We start from the raw sequence: 24,098 nt of genomic DNA on the forward strand, positions 1-24,098 counted from the left end.
AAGTAACATAGTGAGACCCTGTCTCTAAATAAAAAATTAAAAGAGCTGGGGATCAGGCTCAGTGGTTAAGCATCTGTGGGTCAAATTCCAGTACAAAAAAAAAAAAAGACATTTGCTAACTGTGGTTAGGGAAGGAAATGTGTGATTTTTTTTTTTTTTTTGTCAAATTCTGAACACTTGGAGAGTGGAAAGGGGTTTTGTGCTGAGTCAAAACAGCCTTGGAATAAGTGGATAGGCCTAAATAAGCAGGCAAGCTCTTTCACTAGATCTGGGCCATCAGGATAGGTCTGGGGAGAGGGTAGTGGGAAACCTAGGAAGGTTCCACACATGGGTTTCATGTCTATACAAACCCAACCCTGTGTGAATAGAGTAGTGAGATTAGGCTGCAGTTAAGGATAGCAGACAGGTGGCCAGAAGTTTTCTTGGGAAGAGAAAGATCCAGGTAATAATTGGAGACACAGTTACTGTCCACTGTCTCTGGGCTGGTTAGTTACTAACCAGAACTTAGTGTGGAACACCATTTTGGAGATATTTTTTTAGGCTCACCATCCTCACAGAGCTTAAAGAGCTAGTTAGTGGGACTAGTGGGGATGAATTCACACTTGGGAAGCTTGGAGTTGGTTGAGTGTTGTCTGAAAGGGAGGCCTTAAGATGAAAATGTTTGAGAATCCTGAGTTCCAGACAGAATGACGGAAAGTAGATCAATAGTAGTACCAATAAGGACATGAAGAATTTGAGAAAGGACGTAGGAAGGGGGAAGGAATGAGCTCATTTCAAAACATTTTTAGTTTTGGAGAGTAGTAGGAGCCTCAACAGGATATACTCATCATCTAACAGATGGCGGCCTGAAGGGAGGGTGGCAGGTCAAGACTTGAGATTTGTAGCTCATTCACCTAGAAATGAAAGTCTAGAGAACACAAAGAGCCCATGCAAACTAAGGAGTGAGCTGAGAAGTATGGAAAAAATAGGAATCCACTGTTGTCAAACACAAAGCTCAGGTATGGAGGTGAGAACTCTGAAGATTGTGGTGTGCAAGGCTGACAGACACAGAGAAAATATTGAGAAAGAGAGATGACATATGGGGGTCAGAGGTGACTGCTGACCTGGGGACGGTGCTTCGAAACAGAAATAAACAAGAAGAAGAGAGAGAGAAAAAAAAAAAACCCTCAACACACCACCAAAGATTTCTTCTTCCGTAAGGGAAGGGAGGGGTGTTTTTAAGCACCTGGTAAATCTGAGTGCAAACCGATTTGAATCTTTGCAAGAATGATGGGTTTCTCTGCATAGGTTCCTGACGTGACAGACGATATAAATCAAGTGTTTACATGTAAAGCAAACTGAATATACAGACACACGCAGCATCCACACCTTGGAGTCATTTCTTTTGTGAACTACTACAGTGTTTTTATTTTCCCCTATGAGGACAGAACGAGGGGAATTCTCTTTAAATTACAGAGATGGAGATTGAGGTCACTCCCATGGGGACAACTTCTTATCCTGTTAAGAGACACTGGGGGACGATATTGAGATGGGTTATGAAAGATCGAATACCCTGAGGGCTCTAAGAATAGGATCAAAGTAGACAGGAGCGCAATCTGCCTGTGCCTGAATACACTGAGCCAATGTTTCCTTAGCAGAAGGCCCTGGGCTAGATTCGACGGCTTTTCAGTCCCTGACAGCGCTCAACCGTGCCAGACAGCCGGCACAGGGGCCGAGGAATAAGAAGAGCGAGCTGACTTTGCTGCGGCCCCTTTAAGAGAGGCGGTGGCGAGGCGCGCTCCGACGGCTTCCCTCTGGCCCCGCCCCTTTCCCGTGAGCCCTCGGGGAGTGGTCCGACCGCGGGCGGCTGCCGGTGAGGAGAGGGGCGGGGGGCGGGGGGAGACATGGCTCGACGCGGCTGGCGGCAGGCGCCCCGCGGCCGCGGCGTCGGCGCCGCGCCCCGGGCCCGCCCGCTCATGCGGCCCCTCTGGTTGCTCCTCGCAGTGGGCGTCTTTGGCTGGGCCGGGGCTTCGGACGGCGCCGGCCGAGCGACGAGAGCCATGGACGAGGAGATAGTGTCCGAGAAGCAAGCGGAAGAGAGCCACCGGCAGGACAGCGCCAACCTGCTCATCTTCATCCTGCTGCTCACCCTCACCATTCTCACGATATGGCTCTTCAAGCACCGCCGGGCCCGCTTCCTACACGAAACCGGCCTGGCTATGATTTATGGCAAGTGCCTCAACCCCTGTTCGCCCCCTGGCACTTCCCCTTTCTCTGCCCACCGGCTGCTTCACCTCCACCTCTTGTCCTGGCCCTGCTCGGCCTACATTCAGCTCCCCTTCTAATTGCTTCCATTTTCTGCCCTTCCTTATCCCTCTTTATTTCTGCTACGCCCCCCGATTCTCTGTCTCACCTTCCTCCTCGGCCTCGCCCTCCCTCCCCCCATCTTCTCTGCCTCTCCTCACCTTTTTCGCCTCCGACCCCACCCCCTTTTTTGTGCACCCGGCTCTCCTTTTCTGCCTACGAAACTCGGGACCCGGACTGGGGTTGAGCATGGGAAAGGAGTGGGTGCGGTGTCTCGAATTGGGCTGGGGGCTGGGGGAGGGGAAGAAACCATTGCGATCTATTTCTCTGGGGTGTCAGACTGTTTAAGGTTTATGGAAGCTGCAGTAGTATCTCTACTGCCCAGCATCTGGCATTCTTTTGGAACTAGAGTCGACCTTTATTCATTACACAGCTCTTGCTATGCCTTGTCCTTTTGAGGTTGAAAATGAAAACCTTACTCCTGTGGAGCCCAAGCAAAATAATCTGAACGTGAAATAGGCTCCACAAGGTATGGGGCATTTTAGATGACGTCCTGATTTATTGTACTATGCCTGTAATATCTCATATGGATACCTGTGTTCGACCTCTCCAATTCAGGCTACAGAAGTGAGGACAGGGAAGAGTTATGGTTCCTCCAGAAGTATGGTGTACTATAGGATCATCAAGACAGTTCAGCCAAGCAGCAGTTAAACACCACGCATATGCAGTATGGGTGACTTTGCTATTGGCATGGAGTTATTGACTGATTGTTAAGTGGCTTCATTTCTTGGGTTTCAGTGTGCTTTCTTTTTGAGGTTATTTATTTATTTTTATTTTTTGGCGAAAAGCCTGAGAAGGGTAAATCAAACCATGGGCTCAGAGGCATGTTGAGCTATGCGTGGGCCTCATAGGGGGGAAAAGAAGATACATATTGCTGACTGTCTTAATCTGACTATGAGGGTACCTCAGAAGAGATGAGGGCAGACAACCAACCTGTCTGTGTAGTGCATGTGTGAAGATTATCTTCATTTGGAACAGTCTTTAACTATTTTTTACTATTATTAATAGTCTTTAACTATTATTTATTATTTTAACAGTCTTTAACTATTAACTTATTGAGGTTTGTCTCTGAGACTTGTGGATAGGTAGATGAAGCTCTGGCATGAAAAGACATTTCTCCATGCAACCTCCCACCCCCACCCCTTTCCAGTAAATCCAGACTTCTAGAATGTGCATGCATCTCAAGGGTAGCAAGCGAAGGTAGTTGTGTGCCTCAGGAAAATTCATGAGCTCAGGCTTATTCTCATTTGTAAGGTAATAAAATTCTAAGCCTTTGTGTACACTATTTCTGCTCACTAGGATTCCTAGGTTTTAGACCTCTTGGGTAGTTTTTTATTTCTTTTTTTTTTCTGCATTTCATTTGCAGTGCCCCTTAAGGCAGGTTTGCCAATAATCTCTATATTTTTATGTTATTTCTATGTATAACAGTGTGTGATTTATTTATTATCCTCAAAAACTATTTAATGATCAGCCTACTATGTATTATGCACAGAAAATACAAAGAAATATAGGCCCCTTGCCTTCAAGGAATTTATAGACAAGTCACAAAAAGAAAATAATGACATCTTAGATTTGGTTAAGTGTGAAATGAGTATTATGTTAAAATAAGGAACTGATCACAGATATCTCTTATAGACACAGATAATGTGATTTTAATAGTTAAAGGTAGAACGTTACGCTAGAGGTTGGAAAATTTTTTTCTGTTAAGGGCTAGATCGTGAAGATTGTTGACTTTATGGGTCACATAGATTTCCATGTCTGTGTTGCATTTTATTCTTTGTTGTAGTTGTTTTTCTTTTTATAAGCCTTTAAAATATAAAACTGCATTTAGCCCTCGGGCTGTACAAAAACAGAGGGAGAGCTATAGTTGCAAACCCCTGCCTTTAGAGTTGGACCTGGATTCCTGTCCCATTGTATCAATAGCCATGTGTGATCTTAGGCAAGTTCCTTCTCCTGTTGAACTCTCATCTCTATATTGGGGTTAATGATTATTGGCTTATTCTAAGAAAGAAATGTTTTTAGACTAGTACTTAGTCCCTATGTAAATGCTCACTCAATGATAGTTATGCTATTATTATTATTGCTGTTATAATTGCATTTTATAAGGTTAGACTTAGGATAGTTATTTTAATTGCTCAGTCTTATAAGGGGCACACATAATATTTTTTAATAAAATAGGAACTTTGAATTGCCCTGAAAATATTTGCTCTTTGGTAGCTTGATATCACTAACTTCATCTAATCTGTGGGCTGAAGTAAAAAAAGTAAGATTAGTGATTGTATTTCCTGAAGTTTCTAAGTTAAAAAGTGATAGAGTACCTTAGTATTAGTATTCTGTGAAGGAAAATCAAGGGTATCTCTTGTGGAATATGAAATATAAGAGTGTAAATCTGGGAGTAAAATCTGGGATTGATTTGGCATTCTTTAGCCTGTCTCATTTTCTTGATAATGGGCAGTGGGGATTATGAACTAAATAGCCTTCTAACTAACTCCCAAGTCCAGTTCAAGTCTAGATGGGATTGGGCCAAAGTATTTTCAACTGGAAATTGAAATTTTCTAATCCTAATTACTGTAATTCATCTCTTCTTATGACTCTTGCACCTTCATAGCTGTTGTGTTACTATAGTATTTGAAGACCTTATTTTTCAGCTTGACTTCAGTTAAAAAGGGAATGCCCTGCACCTCCAGGATTCAGCTGACTACTGACTGGCGATCTTATTCCTGTGATGTTGGTTTAGCTGCTTGACTCCTGGGAAAATGCTATTTAAAATGAGCCTTTCCTTTATCTTTTTGAGAAACAAGGGTAAAAAAAATTAGATCACTAATGTGGTCAGTTTCTAGGTTGTAATATAGACTAATTGCTCCCATTACAAACACAATGTCAGAGCACCCACGTGTTTGGTTCATTGGGCTAGCTTTCTTAAGAGGCTTAAAAGTGAGTCACTGTTAGTAAAAATTATCGAGGTAGTTAATTAAGTCCAAAAAATAACCACTCACCATTTGCTTTCCAGATAGTATGCAAAGCAAAAGATGGAAGAAATATTTGTTTTGCTTTAAGCTTAGGGACTCTGGGGTCCTAGGCTTAACTAGTGTGATTCATCAGTAAGCATTTATGAAATGTCTGTATGTATGAAATATTATGGGAAATATAGGTCTGAGCCGTAGTCCCTGTGCACAAAGCACTTAAAATCCACTGACTTAATAGATAATGTTTATTGGGCATTACAACATGTTAGACATTGTGCTAAGTGCTTTACAAGTATTCTTTCTTTTACTTTGCAATACTGGGGATCTAACCCAGGGCCTCATGCCTGCTAGGTAAGTGCTCTATCACTGAGCTTCATCCCTATGCCTTTATTAAAATTTTATTTTGAGATAGGATCTCACCAAGTTGTATATGCTGGCCTTGAAATTTGCCACCTTCCTGCCTCAGCCTCCCAAGTAACTGGGATTACAGGTGTACCATGTGTAAGTATCATTTCATTTGAACTTCCGAACAACCCTGTTATGAGATGGATGGTATTATCTTTCCTATTTTACAGAAGAGGAAATTAGGACTCAGAGAAGTTAAGTGACCTCCTTGATGTCACATAACTTACACGTATTTAACCAGGATTCAAACCCACTCAATCTAGTTCAAAAGGCCCATTCTCTTACCTCTTAAATCACATTCCTTCATGTCAAAGAGATAAAACTTAACTGTAAAGACAGGCGAGTTAGTATTATCACCACTGCATATGAGGAAATAGCTTCAATGAGGGGTTATCTACCTTAAGGTTACAGACTAGAACTTGATGGAGCCACAATTTATACACCTCTATGACTTCTAAATGTAGGCTTTTTGTCCTATACTGTACTCAATTTCATAATATAAAATATATAAGAAAATAATACTTAAAGTTGAAAGGGTTTTGAAGGTAGATTGTAAGGGAAAGTTGTGAGTGAATGGAGACCTAAACCATTCTGGTTTTTCAAAGAACCATTGGAGAAGTAGTTCATGTTGATGTGAGAGTGAGGAGATGATTAGAAAATTATAGTGAATTTGGAGTGAGAAAATCTAAATTTTAATTCTCACTTTGTCACTTGATGACAAATAATGTTGGGTAAGTCATTTATATCCATTTCATAGATAAAGAAACTGACAGAGATTTATAGTATCTTTGTCATGAAATTATAAGGCTCAAATTATATATATATATATATATATACACACACACACACACTTATATATGTGTGTATATAACATAAATACATTATTTATTTTTTTATAGAAACAACAGTAATTGGTTCAGGGTCCTAGGTGAAAAGGTTTCCTTGAAAAAGAGGTTTATCTTCCCTAAGAGGAGAGATGAAGATTAATGAGCTTATATTGCAGTGGAGAGGCTTGGAATTGAGAAAGCTGGTGTCAAATCCCCACCTCAACTTCTCAGAAAAGTAGTCAACGGGGTTACGAGTTGAGAAGAAGGATAAGAGTTAGAAGAGTCACTGTTGTGAATGTGCTAGGAGACAGAAATGAATAAATGTATGTAAAACTAAGAGATCAGCAAAAGCCTTGACTTTCTTGACTACCTTGAATTAGTTTTTTTTCTCTGCTGGTAATCAAACCCAGGGCCTTACACATGCTAGGCAAGTGCTCTGCTACTAAGCTACACCCCAGCTCTTGAATTAGCTTCTTATATAGCATCTAATAACATTCTTCAAGTAATGAATTGTTTTATACACATGCACAAATACATCTTAATCTATAGAAATTTGATCAGTTTTGGCCACATCTAATGTTCCAGTGATATTCCTTCTTTAGTTTTGACTGTTGGAGGATTCATGTGCAGTAGGTTGGATAATGGGCTGAAATTCATTAGAAAACCAGTTTCTGCCTAGTGGAAGATTCTGGGGCCTTGGGTGATGCTGAGTTCCTTATCACTGGGAGAATTTCCAGCACAAATGGGTCATGATTGTGTAGGAGGGGTAGATGCATCCGTTTTGTGAAAGCTATCTCTTTGTGGTTATAATCCTTGGTGCCTGTTAGTGGTAATTTTAAGTTTTATAATATCAATATTTTCTGTGCCTCTGTGTACGTAGGAGTCTAGAAGTTTTTGCTCTATCCTCCTAACAAAGCACCCTTTTTGTGTCCTTTCTCTTTTCTGAGAATTGCCTTAACTTCATGTTTAGGATTTAACCTTTTAAAGAACCCATAGTAACTTTCTCTGTTGACTCTTTTCTGAGAAATAATTTTTCAGATGCCTTATATCATAATAGAAGGATCTCAGTTTTTTCAACCTAAGTAATTATTCTCCATGCTGTTGTTTTATATGCCAAAGTTTCAAATCTGCCCAAGTGCTGTGCCCTCCTCAGGGCATGCTTTAGTCAGCTTTTCACTGCTATGACCAGAAGATTTGAGATCAATAATTTTAGAGGAGGTTTATTTGAGGTGCATGGTTTCGGAGTTCTCAGTCAGGCTGACTCCATTCCTCAGGGCCTGAGGTGAGGCAGACCATAGTTGTAGAAGTGTATGGCAGAGAAAAGCAGCTGGAGACATGACACCAGGAAGCAGAGAGGTAGAGACTTCTGCCACCACAGACAAAATATAACAAAGGCATACCCCCAGGAATTCACCTTTTTAAGCCACACCCTATCTGCCTACAGTTATCACCCAGTTAATCCCTATCAGAGGATTAATGCATGGATTAGGTTAGACTCTCATAACTCACTCATTTCGCCTCTAAACCCTCTTGCATTGTCGCATACATGAGCTTTTGGGGGACACCTCACATCTAAACCATAACAAGACATGCAGTGATGTTTCAGCATAGGACTGGAAATGCAGAGGATCCAGTGTGTACTATTCCTTATATAGTTGGTTTTGGGGATGTGGAAAGAATTTATGCTGTGCTACTAATTTGTTGTATTTGTAGTAGCTGATCTGTGATTTTTGCATGCATATATAAGGGAATAACTTTTTCTGAGCCTCTTAATTAGGAAGTCTTGGGATAAAAAAGAACAGAGCTGTTTTTATATCATATAGGCAGAACAGACTATTTGGATCTATAGTCTTTTCTCTCCCAGGTCATATCTGTCAAGCATAGTTCATACCTAGCAGTCACTTTTTAATATTTTTTTTGATGCTGCAACTTTTTAAAAAGTGAATCTTTCATTTATGTTAAATCTGAACTTTGGATAAAATGTTTTTAAAGTTGTTGTCATTGTACTGTTAAATAATTCATCATTGCTGCTTACTTATGAAAGCTTGTGTGACTATAAGTTGACTAGAAGGATCCAGCATCTTTGCATCCTCCCTCTTTCCTGGCCAACTACTGTTTTTATACTTCTGTTTCTGCTTCACTCCTTCCCACTATGACCTGGCTTCTACCCGTATTGTTCCACTGAAACTGCCCTTATCAAGGTCACTGTGTCCTCCTTTTTGTCAAACACTGTAGTTACTTCTCAAGCCAGCCTTACTTGACTTTGCTGCAGTATTTGATAGTTTTATCACTTATTCCTGTTCAGAAATAAATTATTCCCTTTCTTCCTGAATTCTTAGCCACCACTCATTTCTCTTTCTTCCTACTCCTGTGGCTTTTCCTCCATAGATTGATCCCTCAGTTCCTCCTCTACCAGTCTCTCTGTGTTGCATATTAATGGATTAAAAACCCTGGCCCTTTATCCGTAGTCTTCTTGATATTTTGCTTCCAGGTGGTCTCATCTTTGCCTGACTTATTAATTTATGATTGCCCAGAATATATCTGAAGTTGAGACTTCTGTGCACAAGTATATATTGTATTACAATTATTCAGTTTGTTTTTACTAATTGGATTGAGAGCTCCTTGAAGGAGGCATTTCTTTACATCTCTGAATCCCAGGACCTGCCTAACATAGAACTCCATTTGTATCTTAAAATAATGGTTGGCTGGTCAGAATGAAGGGCCACAGGAGGGTAAAATGTAACTAATAGTGATATATGATGCATCTTAGCATTAAAAAAGTTTCAGAAGTCTGGGTGGGTTCAGCTTGTAGTTGGTGGAATATTACTTGATCATTAAAAATGAATGGAGTTCTGATACATGCTACAAGATAGATAACCTTGAGAACATTATACTAAGTAAAAGAAGTTAGGCACAAAAAGCATATTGTAGGATGCCATTTATATGAAATGTCCAGAATGGGCAAATCCTTAGAGAAAGAAACTAGATTAGAGTTGCCAAGAGCTGGGGGTTAGACGTGGGGGAATAGGGAATATTCTAATTCTTTCTGGCAAGATGAAAATATTCTGGAATTAGATGATGGTGGTTGATATACAACTTTGTAAATATACTGAAGACCACTGAATTGTATAACTTAAAAGGATAAACTTTATATAGCATGTGAATTATATCTCAACAAAGCTGTTATTATATGGATTTCCAGTTGAAAAATGTAGTTTTATAGAACCTAACCTATTATATTGTGCTTATTTGAATTCTAGTGCAATAATCCAGGTGAATCCTAGCAGTATGTTGATTATATAGCACCAGATTCAGGACTTCTCCATGTTTTGGTTTTGAAGCAATACATTTTAATATTTAAATCTAACCTTTGAGTAGTAGAAGAATTCAATCAATTTACAAATAATATATTGACTTTCAACTTGTTAAATGTGTATTAGGCCAGCTATATGCTTTGAGCATAAACTTTGGGAAGCATGTACTTAGGTCTGATAAATTCATGGAGGCAAAAACACATTTGTAACATGACTATTTGTAACATGACCAACTTGGGGCATATTCCATGTACATATGAGCTGAAGATATTTTCTCATTTTGTTCCTTTCCTGAACACTTATTAATCTAGAAATACACAGTGATCCATGGTATTGCCCTGGGAAATGTTTTTCCCTCCTGTCCTACTGGATTACAAGAACATTGGGCACTTGGATGTGTGAAGTTAGTAATACTTTAAACTATAACTGCATTTGGTATTGATTCTGAACCACAAGGGAATACCATCAGAGATTTTCTGTTATCAATCCAGAGATATGTGTGGAATGCAAGCAAGTGGTCTCTGTCTGCAAGAAGAGCTTACATTGTTCTTTTTTTTTTTTTTTCAGGTCTTTTGGTGGGCCTTGTGCTACGGTACGGCATTCATGTTCCTAGTGATGTAAATAATGTGACCCTGAGCTGTGAAGTGCAGTCAAGTCCAACTACCTTGTTGGTAAACGTTAGTGGAAAATTTTATGAGTATACGCTGAAAGGAGAGATTAGCTCACATGAACTCAATAATGTTCAAGATAATGAAATGCTTAGAAAGGTAAGTTTTTAGCTAAAGGGAATCTTTATTTTTTTTTAAAAAGTGTATAACCAACAGCAAAGTGCTTCTGAAGAAAAATAATGATTTTTTAAAATATTTAAAATGATTTGTCTTTTAAAATGCAATAAAACCTCAGTTAATATAATAATGTAAGGAAGTGAATATTCTGTACATCCTAATTGATGCCGTGTTGTTTTATTCTGTGTTGTTTACAGTTGTAATAAATAGTGACCAGGATTGAGTTAAGCAGAATTTATAAGCATTTCTCTCAATTTACAGATGGTCCTTAAAGTTTTAGAGTACTTTAGAGCTTTGAGGTTATTTGACATTTTCTAAAATATTCCATTAGTATTTCTTTTAATTCTTTCCTGCCTTGGTTGTGTTATACACTGAGCACAATTTAACCTCTTTTGGGTTCATAATCTGGCACAGTTTCAGGGGCCTCGGTATGAGCCTTGGTAGTTGTTTAGTGCTGTACATAATGCTTTATGTAGGAGGTTGAGTTGCAATCATACTGGCTCCCAGACATTTGAGGAGCCGCTTTCTTCTGTCCCACTTACAGTTTCTTTTATGAAGTTTCTCAGTGTCAGTTGGTGCATGTTTGTTTTTGCTATCCTGGGTTTGTTAGCACTGCAGAAAAATAAAATCCTAGTAAACTTAAGTTTCAGCATAGGTATGTGTGTAGCTGCTTTGGAATGGAATTCTCCTTCAGCCTTATGGACAGAAGTGGGTGTCTGCATTATTAAAGCAAATGGGTTTTAAAATGAGTGGGCTATCAGGACTAAAAATTGGAGTTGTCCAGAAAGTTTTTACCACCATGATATGTTGTATGACTTTAGAGATGTCACCTATGTAACAAGTTGGTTTTCTCTTGCCAACAATAGTGACATACCCTACATTATATATCATCAGTTTTGGATCTCTTTTTTTATTTAAAGCAAAATTATCTGTTCATGCTTTTTCCTATTTTTAAGATTTTTAATAAAATTTTTAACAAACTTTCCTCACATGTGGTTTAAATATTTATTCCAACACCATGGCCTTGTCATTTGGTTGAGAAGTAAAACAACAAACCATCCTATATGTGCCTAAGACAGGCAAGTATTAGATTCCCTATATGAAATATTTTTAAGTTACCATAGTAATATTCTTGTTATTGACCAGTTTTACATTTAATTTTTTTTCCTTTTTGATAATTTGATATGTAGTATGAGGTCTTCTAAGGGAATCCATCTAAAATAATTCTGTATTTTAACAGGTTACTTTTGATCCAGAAGTATTTTTCAACATATTACTTCCTCCTATCATATTTTATGCAGGTTATAGTCTGAAAAGGGTAAGTACTTTTTTCATAAGTAAGTACTGCATTTCTTATATTTTGAATAACCTTAAACTTTCCATGAGCTTTATAATATTTGACACTTCAGAAACAGGCCATTGTTTCCAGGTTCCCCTCCCTTCTCTCTTTATTCTTTTTAGATGCTGAAATTTATGCCTATGCGAGAATGCTTTCTTTTACCACTTTCTTCTACTGAATAATGTGTTTAATATTAACATAGCACAGTAGAATAGAGAACCTTTTCTTTTTCAAACACTTGGGGAGTATTCTATTCTAACACAGTGTAACTTTTTTATTTTGTCAGAGACATTTCTTTCGGAACCTCGGGTCTATTCTGGCATATGCTTTTCTTGGAACAGCAATTTCTTGTTTTGTTATTGGGTAAGCATTTGAAACTTGTGGTACTTTTAAGCCTTCAAATTATAATTCTAAAATAGTTCATTTTCGATTTATGGTTATTGGAATTATATTCCTGAATGTGTCTAAGGACTTTTGCATTAAGATGTGTTCAAACAGGTAATAAATTGTTTGAATTTTCAAGGCCAAGGTATTAACTATATTTAAATGTCATGATTTAAATTTGGAATTAGCCACAGAGTACTATAATAGATCCATCTTCTTACTGTTACTTTAGTCTTAACTTTCTTAACAGTGATTTTTTTTTCTAAAGTAAGAATATTTTTATTGAACAGATCAATAATGTATGGCTGTGTAACACTGATGAAGGTAACTGGACAACTTGCTGGAGATTTTTACTTTACAGATTGCCTGCTATTTGGTGCCATTGTATCGGCAACAGACCCAGGTACTTTTTTTTTTTTTTTTTTTTTTGTGGTGCTGGGGATTGAACCCAGGGCCTTGTGCTTGCAAGGCAAGCACTCTACCAACTGAGCTATATCCCCAGCCCTCCAGGTACGTTTTATATTAATTGACCTTAAGTACTTCAAGTACAGTGTTTTCTAGTCAAAGCACTTGTGGATGTTTCTTTTAGGCCTAGAATTTATGATTAGATACTTCCCTAGCACTATACTTTCCAATTGCAGAGGAAAAAAACTATTCATAATTTCTTTTGACTTAAGTGCTCATTTGTTCTCTTTCTCCTTTATTACATTTGCCTATTACTGGCCTGCAAATTGATGCTATCTAGATGAGGGCTGTAAGGTACTTTCTTCAGAAATTTAGGTTGATCTCTATCTTTAGTGATTGGGTATAGAAGAAGATGAACTAGTTTTTAGATTTTTTAAAATGGGTAATAATTATACACTTCCTTTTAAACTTCTAAAAAAACTAGTTCACTAAAAATCTGTCTAATTCAGCTATTTACATTTAATGGTAAGAAAGAAGTTTTAAAATTATTCTTAGGCAGATGTGCTGATAACAGGTATGATTTTGGGTCACTGGTGGTCTTAAGTATACATGAAATAATTACTTTTATAAAATTGGCCTTGTGATTATAAAATTGTTTTAGTATTAACATAGCTTGCTTCCCTTTACTTTTACTGTCAGCTCTCTAAAAATTTGTGTTCCATAAATAATTTAATTGTACTAAATGAGGTTTTCATTTTCCTAATATAATACTGCTATGCTTAACAGTCACATTCATATTAAGAATTTGTAGAAAATACAGAGTGAAAAGGTTAGTGTAGGAACATAGACTGAAGTTTTTTTTTTGTGTGTGTGTGTTTTTTTTGATACTGGGGTTCCAATTAAGAGCCTTGTACATGCCAGGCAAATGTTCTACCTCAGAGCTACATCTGTCAGCTCCTAGAGGGAAGTTTTTTTTTACAAAATATTTTTTAGTTGTCAACAGACCTTTATTTTACTTATTTATATGTGGTGCTGAGAATTGAACCCAGTGAGTTGCACATGCCAGGCAAGCACACCACCACTGAGCCACAACCCCAGCCCTAGAGGGAAGTTTTTGAAGTAAGGATAGACGTTTTCTTTTACTATGAGTGAAGACTTTGGCAGAGGTTTGTTCTGTTCTACCTTTTGACCCTTTAAGTTAATCATGTTAAATTGTCATCTAGTACAATTAAAGGCAGGGTCCAAGGTTATCTCTGAATTCCTATATTAATAACTCTGACAACACAGGGCATTATCAGAAGGAGGAAAATATGTTCTGTACTACTAAGAGATGATTTCAAAAGATTATTTAGGGGGCCATTTTAGACACTTGTATATATAGTTTAGCATTTTAAAACTGGAAATCAGATTGCTTCTTTAAAGACCACCAAGGCTGACCCCTTATTGTTTTTAGCTGCTTCCATTGTCAATATGAAGGTAGGGTGTCTTTTACAAGGAACCAGTATCTTTAGGTTCTGTGTCCCCTCACTAGAAGCAAGCTTCTCGACTTTTCAAAACCTGTAAGAAATCTTAAGTTGATTGGACTTACTACATTATTTCCACCTTTTGGTTTAGTTTGGTAGGAGTGCTGCCTGAATAACTCAAGCAAGAATCTTATGCTTACATAAAGTTGGACAGTTACATATTTTTATGAATTATGTAGGCACTTGCCCCAATTCTATTATTTTGCAATTGTTAACTTTCTAGAAGGATGAGCTATAGTTTCTCTTTTCAGAATTCTGAATTGCCCCACCCTTCTCACTTTCTCTTCATAAGCTTTGGTGTTGGTATATTTCAGCTGCAATTCTTTGCAGTAGAAATTATATCTTTTAAAATGTACGTTTCCTGTTTTTATGGTTGGCATTTGAAAAAGACTCTCCCATCTCTGGTCATATTAATCTTTCATGGCTGCTTGGGTTTATTTAGTGGGTAAGCTATATGTGACTCAGCAATTAAAGTTATAATGGAACTTCTCAACCTTATCTGATTTTCTAAGAATTCTAATATATTGCTTCCCAAAAAGAAGGGTTTGTTTTGGGTTCTTTTCCCTCTCAGGGTGAAATATCCTAACTGTTGGTTTCTTTTTCCATTAAATGTGGCAACTGTAATCCTGGTCATAAATTTAACCCCAACCAAAATCTGAACTTGTTGTTTTTATTTCTTACTGTCTTTGCTAAACCAGTGTGTTTGCAATTTGCAAGTCAAATAAAAGTGAGTTTTAAGGCTCCAAGGAAAAAAGAGTATTTGCAGCAGGAGATGCTTTTCATGCTATTCTTCATTAAAGATGAATGATTACCTGGTCGTAAGAAATTCTTAATATAGTCTTTGTGAAAAAGAAATGTACAAAACCAGATTATTTACATTTGCATAAAGAATGTTAGACAACTCAGTCCCCCAAGTTTGTTTTCACCTGTTTTTTTTTTTTTTTTGGGGGGGGGGCAGTGCTGGGGCCTTGTGCTTGCAAGGCAAGCACTCTACCTACTGAGCTATATCCCCAGCCCTTCAGTTGTTTTTAAGACAGTGAAAAAGGAGAAGTTGCATGTGCACAATTAGGGAGAAATAATGACAAAATCACTGAATCATTGATATGATGAGATAATACTAAAAAGAAAGAAATGAATTTCTAAATAGCTCCATATCAGTTCTTGAGGGGATTATATTTGTGATGTTTAAATATTTTTTTGATTCTTTCTACTTGCTAGTGACTGTTCTTGCCATATTTCATGAGCTTCAAGTCGATGTTGAACTCTACGCACTTCTTTTTGGTGAAAGTGTCCTCAACGATGCTGTTGCCATAGTGCTGTCCTCGTAAGTGTTTCTTTTTTATTTCTTATTTTCTTATTATATTCTAAATGTTACACTTGAGGGTACTGGGAAATGAAAATCACTTATTGAATAAAATTAATTATGAATAGAAACATTGAGAAGAACAAGAATTTTTTTTCCTCTCACAGAAGAAATGCATAGTTTATAGATAACTTGGAAAATGCAGGGAAGAAAAAAATGCCTGTACTCCTGCCACTTAACAACAATTATTGTAAATATTCTAGGACATTTCCTTTTTCTCTTTCTATGTATGATATTTTTACGTAATTGTGATTGTAACATCTATGTAATTTTGTAATGTCTTTTAACATTATAAAATGAACTTTGTTTTTTAATTATATTTAATTTTTAACAGATAATATATCTGCATGGTTCAAAAATCAAAACTATATAAAACAATTTATACAGAAAAATCATGTTCTTTTGTCCTCATCCACCTGTCTCTCCAGTCCCTTAGAGTGAACCATTTTTGTTGGTTTATTATGCCTTGTAGTATTTCTTTGGCAAACACAAATATGAATATTTTTGTCCTAATTAGTTACACATGACAGTAGAATGCATTTTGACATGCATTCATACATGGAGTATAACTTCTTATTCTTCTGGTTGTACATGATGTAGAGTTACAGTGGTCGTGTAATCATATATGCACATAGGGTAATAATGTCTGATTCATTCCACTGTCCTCCCCACCTGCACACCCCCTCCCCTTCCTTCACTCCCCTCTGTCTAATCCAAAGCACCTCTCTTCTTCCCTAGCCACCCCTCTTATTGTGAATTATCATCTGCATATCAGAGAAAACATTTGTTTGGCCTTTGGTTCTTTGGAATTGGCTTGTTTCACTTAGCATGATATTCTTCAGTTCCATCCATTTACTGGCAAATGCTATAATTTCATTCTTCAAGGCTGAGTAATATTCCATTGCGCACGCACGCGTTTATGTGTATACATATACATACATACATACATACCACATTTTCTTTCTTCATTCATCTGTTGGAGGACACCTAGTTTGGTTCCATAGCTTAGCTATTGTGTATTGAGCTGCTGTAAACATGGATGTAGATGCATCACTGTAGTATGCTGATTTTAAGTCCTTTGGTTATAAACCAAGGGGTGGGATAACTGGGTCAAATGGTTGTTTCATCCAAGTTTTCTGAGGAATCTCCATACTTCTTTTCATAGTGGTTGCACCAATTTGCAGTCCCACCACCAACGTATGAGTGTACCTTTTCTCCCATATCCTCACCAACATTTATTATTGCTTGTATTCTTTATAATTGCCATCAAATATGAATATTCTTATTTGCTTCTTTTTATTTTTATTTTTTTAGTTTTTGTAGTGCTAGGGATCAAACTCAGGGCCTCTTACATGCTATGCAAGTGCCCTACCACTGAGCTACATCCCCAGGCCCTCATTTCTTATTTTGAAAGTAGCCTACAGTGTATGTGTGAGAACATAAATGTATTATGGTGATGTTTCCACATCAAAAGAGAGACTTTCCTCATTCTTTGCAGCTATGTAGTATTATGTGTGTGACCTGTACTATAGTTTATTTGTTCAGTCTTATTGTTGGACACTGGAAGGGTTTTCATTCTTTTGCTGTCCCACATGATGCTTCAGTGATTAACCTTGAACTTTCTTCATTTTGTACATGCATAGGTACATGGTAGGATAAATTCTGAGAAGTGAGATTGGTGGTTGGTTTAAAGAGTAAATACATAAATACATTTGTAATTTTGTTAAACATTGCTAAATGGTCAAAGGGATTGCACCCCTTTACATTTTAGCTACTAAATTATGGGACTATGTTTCCTCACAGCTTTATCAATAGAATATTTGTCAAACTTTTATATTTCTTGCAGCTTGAGAGTTGAAAATATCTCATTGTAGTTTAACTTGTATTTCTGTTATTAACATGATCATTTCAGAAGCTTTCATCTTTTTTTATACTGAGTTTGGAACCCAGAGTACTCTACCTCTGAACTACATCTCCTGCCTCAGCCTCCCCAGTTGCTGGGATTTACAGGCATGTGCCACTGCACTTGGCCAGAAACCTTTTATCTTTAGAAGTATTAAGTAATATGCCTTTTATTGAAGATAGTTATTGAATGAATAATATTTTTATCTAAAAATAGAAATTACTATACATGTGTTTACAGGGTGTTTGCAGGTGGAAGAATGGGTGTGAACTGCTAAGGAACTCAGTACCGCCTACCTGTTCTTACTAAGCAAATATCTAACCATGTAGACAGTTGTCATTAATTCATACCAGAACTTTCTGTGTGAGAGAAGTACAAGCCCTTCACATTCTCTCTTTATATCTTTCCTTAATTTCTACTTTATAAATATAAAAGAGTAATAAGTCACTCACTGTGGTTTACATAGCCTGATTGCCACTGTACCTTACTGCAAAGAGGGAAATTACCCTTTCTGAACTATAACACTAACCCTTTAAATGTTGTATGTGACAATATACAAAAGGTCAACTCCTTTTGTGTGTGTTTGTGTATGTGTGTGAATGCAGTATATGTATTACTTCCTCTCTTTCATATTTATTGCCAGAATTTCTTTGCAGCTATCTACAACTATTAAAAATTGAATTTTAATGCAGAGGTTTGAACTAATATTGACACTGAACCTTCGATGATGATAGGTACAAAATAAAAGTAGTACATGAATGGAAGAAGAAATAGAGAGTATTGTTGTAATTTGTGGTATAAAAAAATGAAGCTACAGAGATTATCGAGCTTCCAGTACATAAGTACATTTGAGATCAAGTGAGATACTAAGGTACAGGTAGTTACTTTTAGCATCAATTCTGTTGTAAACATTTATTCTATTTAATCATCTTACTAATTAGTGTTCCTTATACATTGTCCTAATGGATTAAGAGTCAGTCAAAAAATCTGTTTTGTTCTGGTCTTATCTTAAACTGATGTGCACTATGCTTTAGTGTTTTCATTAATAAAGTAACCTGTTTCCTGCAATTTAGGAGCAGTCAACTAATGTAAAAGGAAGGGAAAAAACCCTCCTTGAAATGTTTTGAGGTTGGTGATATACATATCTGTATTGGGGAAGAATAAATGTGTTAAGAAGAAAAAATTCTTTCCATAGCACTTCTTAGAAAGGGCCACACTTATCCTGTTGCCACCATTCTCAAACAGGGTTCTATGAGAAAATGATGTATTACAGAAAAAGATTTGGGTGGTTCCTTTGTTTTTGTTTTTGATACTGGGTATTGAACCCAGGTCCTCATGCATGCCAGGCAAGCACTCTGCCATTTACCTACATCTCCAGCCCTTTTAATTTAAAACAAAAGTTTTAGACAGAGTCTCTCTAAGTTGCTGAGTCTCACCTTGAACTTGGGATCTTCCTGCCTTAGCCTTGTGAGTAGCTGGAATTATAGGTGTGTGCAACTGTGCTTGGTGTGAGTGATTCTTCTCCTAATTCTGCTAAGTATGATATATAGCTAGTACCATTCTGGATTGATAGGAGATAAGTCAGCTCATTACATTGTCTGGGGGAACACTTGTGGAGAAGAACTGTATCTAGACAGTATCATTAATGGGAATCATTAGCTGTGTAAGTGTGTTAATGGAGTTGAGGAAATGGTTCCTGCCCCAAAGTTGAAGGGAATACAGTTGTGTTGCTGCCTATGGGAGGGTACTTGCTGGAGCACTCAGTGATAATTTGGTCATTATCTTAATTTTCCTTTGAAGTGTGTTTTAAAGTATGAAGTGTTTTTAAGTATGTTAGATATGAATAGTATACTTTGTGTTTCATTTTCTTAGTTTGATGATTATGTACTGTGTATATTCTATAAAGCAGTTTTGCATCAAAGCAGGGAGGATCCCTTTCCAAAGGAGTTCTGTTTGGCAATTAACAGGTTATGGCAACCCTTCTTGAAATTTACTTTGCAAGTTGTTTTTGTTTCTGCTTTTTGAATCTATTGGATTAGCAGTCTTTTTTAAAAAAAGTTAGCACTTTTAATCTGGTTCTCTCATATATAGCTGTATGAGGTGAATCTGTATATACTGACATAGTATGGGGTGTGTGTATGTGTGTGTGTGTGTGTGTCTAGTTAGTTAGTTAGAGATACAGTATAGGATGCATAGTATTTCACTGAATGAATATACCCCATTTATCATGGAGACCTCATTTCACACTACTTTAAAACATATTTTTGGGAGTTGTTTGCATTTTATAAAAAGGAACTATAGTGAGTAAATAAACATGACCAATTGTTTAATATCACTAGTTACCAGAGGTGTACATGTTAACCTGTGACCATTTTTACCTGTTCAATTAGTAAGAAAAAATTGTTAATGATAGTAGTTACTACTGGTAATGGTGCATTTAGTTATTCTAAACTGGGGGTAGTCCCATCCCCCACTCCAGGGATATTTGATAATGTCTAGGCACATTTTGGGTGCCATTACGAGAGAATTACTACTAGCATCTAGTGGATCTCAGAGACCCTCAGTGCATGGGACAGTGTTCCCCACAGCCAACAATAGTTACCTGACCCCAAATATCTCTAATGTTAGGGTCAAGAAATGCTGGTGTAGCTGTGCATGTTGGCGCATGCATGTAATCCCAGTGACTCGGGAGGCTGAGATAGGAGGATTGCAAATATAAAGGCAGCTTCAGCAAAAGGGAGGCACTAAGCAATTCAGTGAGACCCTGTCTCTAAATAAAATACAAAAGGCTGGGGATGTGACCAAGTGGTCCAGTACCCCTCAGTTCAATCTCTGGTACCAAAAGAAAAGAAAAGAAATGCTGATGTAGTGAAACTAGACCACTCATACATTGCTGTTAACATTGAATTAGTGTCCTCTTTTATCACTTATGATAAATATTTTAATATATATTTGTGATAAAATTCAAAGTGTTTGACTTACAAAGTGGAAAATTCCTGAAATTTCTGCTAAAAAATAATCAATGTTAGGATTTTCATCTCTTCATTAATATATTAACATACTTATAAACATATTAGTTTTTAAACAAAAAGCATAGTACTACATGTAACTTTTTTCTATAGCTTGCTTATTTCACTTGGACATGGCACTATATTAACATGTCTATTTTCCCACTGTGTATATACACCACAAATTTACCAATCCCCTGTTGACTAACATTTAGGGTGTTTGTTTGTGTAGTGCTAGGGATAGAACCCTGGACATCATGCATGCTAGGCAAGTACTCTGTCAGTGAACTATACTCCCAGCCCAGTATTTGGTGTTTTCTAATGTCACATTACTATGACTTCCATCGCAGTGATCATATTTATGTGTATGTCTCTGAATCCTTGAGACAGTATTTCTGTAGGGTACCTTTTATTGTTGTTTTGTAGGATACTTTTGGGGGGGTTGTGGTTCTGGAGATCTAACCCAGGGCCTGGTACATACTGGATATTTTAGTCAGGTTTTGCATCACTATGACCAAAATACCCTCCAAGAACAATTTAGAGGAAGGAAATCTTATTTAGCCTCAAGGTATCAGAGGTCTCAGTCTGTAGATGCCTGAATCCATTGCTCTGGGCCCAAGGTGAAGCAGAACAACATGGGGAAATGGCACTACAGTGGGAAGCTGCTCTCTCCATTGCAGCAAGGAAACAGAGAGGGAAGCAAGGAAGGGACCACATGGAAGTTGCATCCTTCCAGGGCACACCCCTAGTGACCCACCTCTTCCAGCCATGCTTCATGTTACAGCCCTCATAATCTAATCATTTTACCTCTGAATATTCTTACATTACCAGGAACTTTGTGGGGACACCTCATATCCAAACCATATCACTGGGCAAGCTCTCTACCATATAGGATACTTTTAAAGGTATAATTCTAGGATAATGGGTATGATATTTTTAAAAATTGAGAGATATTGTTATATTTCTCTCCAAAATTGTAATGGAGACCTTTTGAAAGCAGTTGAACAACATGTAAAAAGAGCCATAAGTATGGTAATCCTCTATTTCTAGGAATGTCGCACAAGGAAATAGCCCAAAACATGTAAAAAAAATTTACAAAGATGTTCTTTCATGCTGTTGTTATAGAAACAAAAATATTGGAAACAACTTCTAAATGTCTAACAATGGGCATATGGTTAAGTAAATTTTAAAAATCATGATTATTATTGATTAAAGGACCAGAATTCAAAACTATGTTCACATAATTATAATTATTAATCATAATTATTATGATTATAATTAAATATGAACTAGTATGCATATGACAAAAAGAGGGGAAACAAATAAGGAAAATAAGATGGATCCGTCAGGAAAGTAGAATGATAGGACGATTTTCCTTCAAAACTGTACATTGTATGACTTTCAGAATTATAAATATTCACAAAAATGTTGATGCCTTAAAATGTTGGCTGATGTAGAAAAGATAAAGATTTCAATCCAGAGGTCAGCATTTGCCTAAAACAGAAGAAAAGAAACCTCTCAGCCTGTCATGTTCTCTGTGCATCCTTGTATATTTTAGTGATTAAAGAATAAAATAATGATTAGTGCGAATGTTGAATTTACTTGAACTAATTCAGGCAAAGCAACCTCATGAGGCATGGCATGGATATTTTTTTCCCAGCCAACATCTTGGAAAATATTGCCAGGAAGAAAGAAGGTTATTATTGCAATATCTGCAATATCCTTTCTTTTCTCCAGCCAGCTAATATATTTTAATATTATATTGTGGTTGGATTTCATTTATGATAGGACCCTTTATGTGTAGGTAATGTAACATTATATTAAAGGTATTTCATATTTATCAAAACAATATCAAATCTTCTGTTCCCAAAATGTATATTTAAACACAGATATTTATATTTTTCAGTTAAGACAGTCTCAGAAATTTGTAGAAGCCATTGTCAGAAATTAATATTAGTCCTATACTTCAATGAAATAGATAAAAAATTAGAAAGTTTTAGTTTGGTCTTAGATATTTTTAAATTTAACCTGGAATGTATTAAAAGAACTTGTTTTACATCGTAAACACATTTTTTAGCCAGAAAAAAAAATATTGCAGTAACCACAGGGTGAATTCATTGTATTCTTAGAAATGTGCTTTTCCTTCTTTTCTTTGACATGACTTGTATGATGCTTTTGAGTCTAGACTTTATAATGTGGTACCTCAATTAACTGAGATGAGAACTGGTAAGCACTGTTGGCAGAGACTTGCTGGCAAGAACAATTTTCTCAGCTATTTCTATGTCTTACAGTGACTGTTATAAAAGAAGCTTTTTGAGACCAGGTTTGGACTGTGAGTTCAAGATGAAGAGTGTCCCCTGTAATTGCCTGTCTTGGCTTGGTACAGAGTGACTTTCTTTCAGAAGTTTGGGGTGGAGGGTCCAGCTGAGTATGCTCAAAGTACTGTTGAATGGATTCTAATTTCTTGGAAGGCCTTTCAAGCCCTTTTTCTATAAAAGTCCATTTTAGTGAGTGAATAGATATTAGGCATTTGGCCCATTCTGGTTTTCTAAAAGTTAAAAGGGCTCTTCAGTCACCTTTTTTTTTTCCCATAGGAAAAACAAAGTGTGACTGGGTTAAGTATTGAATAAAATTCGTATGCCTCTGCTGGAAACAAGTGGGATTTTTCATCAGTTTGTTCCCATTAGTGTGTTGGAGCTTTTGGGCACTTAGTAATAGTAGTTCTTCAACAGAATCACAAAAATTTAGTGCTGCACAGTATTGAGGATGGATGAACAGTCTTGGAACAACTTTTATGTAGAGGTCTTTACAATGTTCTACCTCTCAAAATTGTCTTTTAAAGAAAAGCTGAGTTTTCTTGCTAGCTGAATACACTGCAGGAATTTTTGGTAACCTTTTGCCCTTATTTTGACAATTCAAGTGCAAAGGTTTGGGTTTTTTTTTTTCTTCTTTCTTATTTCATCTTTCAATTTCTGTACTAAGTAATGTTTTAAAGTCAAAGTTGCTTCTAGAAGTAAGAGCATTCTCTTTTTTGTAGTTCAATAGTGGCATACCAGCCAGCTGGAGACAATAGTCACACCTTTGATGTCACAGCAATGTTCAAGTCTATTTGGATCTTCCTTGGGATCTTCAGTGGATCTTTTGCCATGGGTGCTGCTACTGGAGTGGTGACAGCTTTAATATCCTTTTATCATTGTTCATCTTTTCTTGTTAACCTCACAAGGTAGTTGAACACTGTAATCCATGATTTCTCCTAGTTCCACGATTGGAATTGTGTTATAATTATTAACCTTATAACCAAGTGTTTGGTCTGAAAATCTGAAGCAATAATATTTGCCAATAAGTAAATTAAAGACTTTCATTGCTTTGCATAGGGCTCAGTACCCTAAAACTTTCATACAATAATCTAATTAGACACAGAACCCCTATGATGGTAAATTTTAAAATTGTGTATTAAATCGACATAAAGGTAGATATACTCCAAAGAGCTTCTGGGCATTCTATGCTGACAGTCAGCCTGGCAGTCTTTTGCT

The 24,098-nt window shown here is 36.9% G+C and overlaps 1 protein-coding gene across 3 annotated transcripts in view; it reads left to right on the top strand.

Moving 5' to 3' along the window:
- The first annotated feature begins 1,700 nt into the window (after positions 1–1,700).
- The window catches only part of Slc9a6 (solute carrier family 9 member A6), a 54,668-nt gene continuing 32,270 nt past the window's right edge, over positions 1,701–24,098 (top strand). For 2 of the 3 annotated variants that reach the window (XM_047536312.1, XM_047536310.1), the window contains exons 1-7: positions 1,870–2,208; positions 10,423–10,622; positions 11,881–11,958; positions 12,266–12,342; positions 12,654–12,766; positions 15,510–15,615; positions 23,603–23,744. In XM_047536312.1, coding sequence (XP_047392268.1) covers positions 1,884–2,208; positions 10,423–10,622; positions 11,881–11,958; positions 12,266–12,342; positions 12,654–12,766; positions 15,510–15,615; positions 23,603–23,744 — 1,041 coding nt within the window. In that variant the 5' untranslated portion in view covers positions 1,870–1,883. The other variant, XM_047536311.1, reaches the window with a different exon arrangement.

Source organism: Sciurus carolinensis, chromosome X (assembly GCF_902686445.1).
Source record: "Sciurus carolinensis chromosome X, mSciCar1.2, whole genome shotgun sequence".
Lineage (NCBI taxonomy): Eukaryota > Metazoa > Chordata > Mammalia > Rodentia > Sciuridae > Sciurus > Sciurus carolinensis.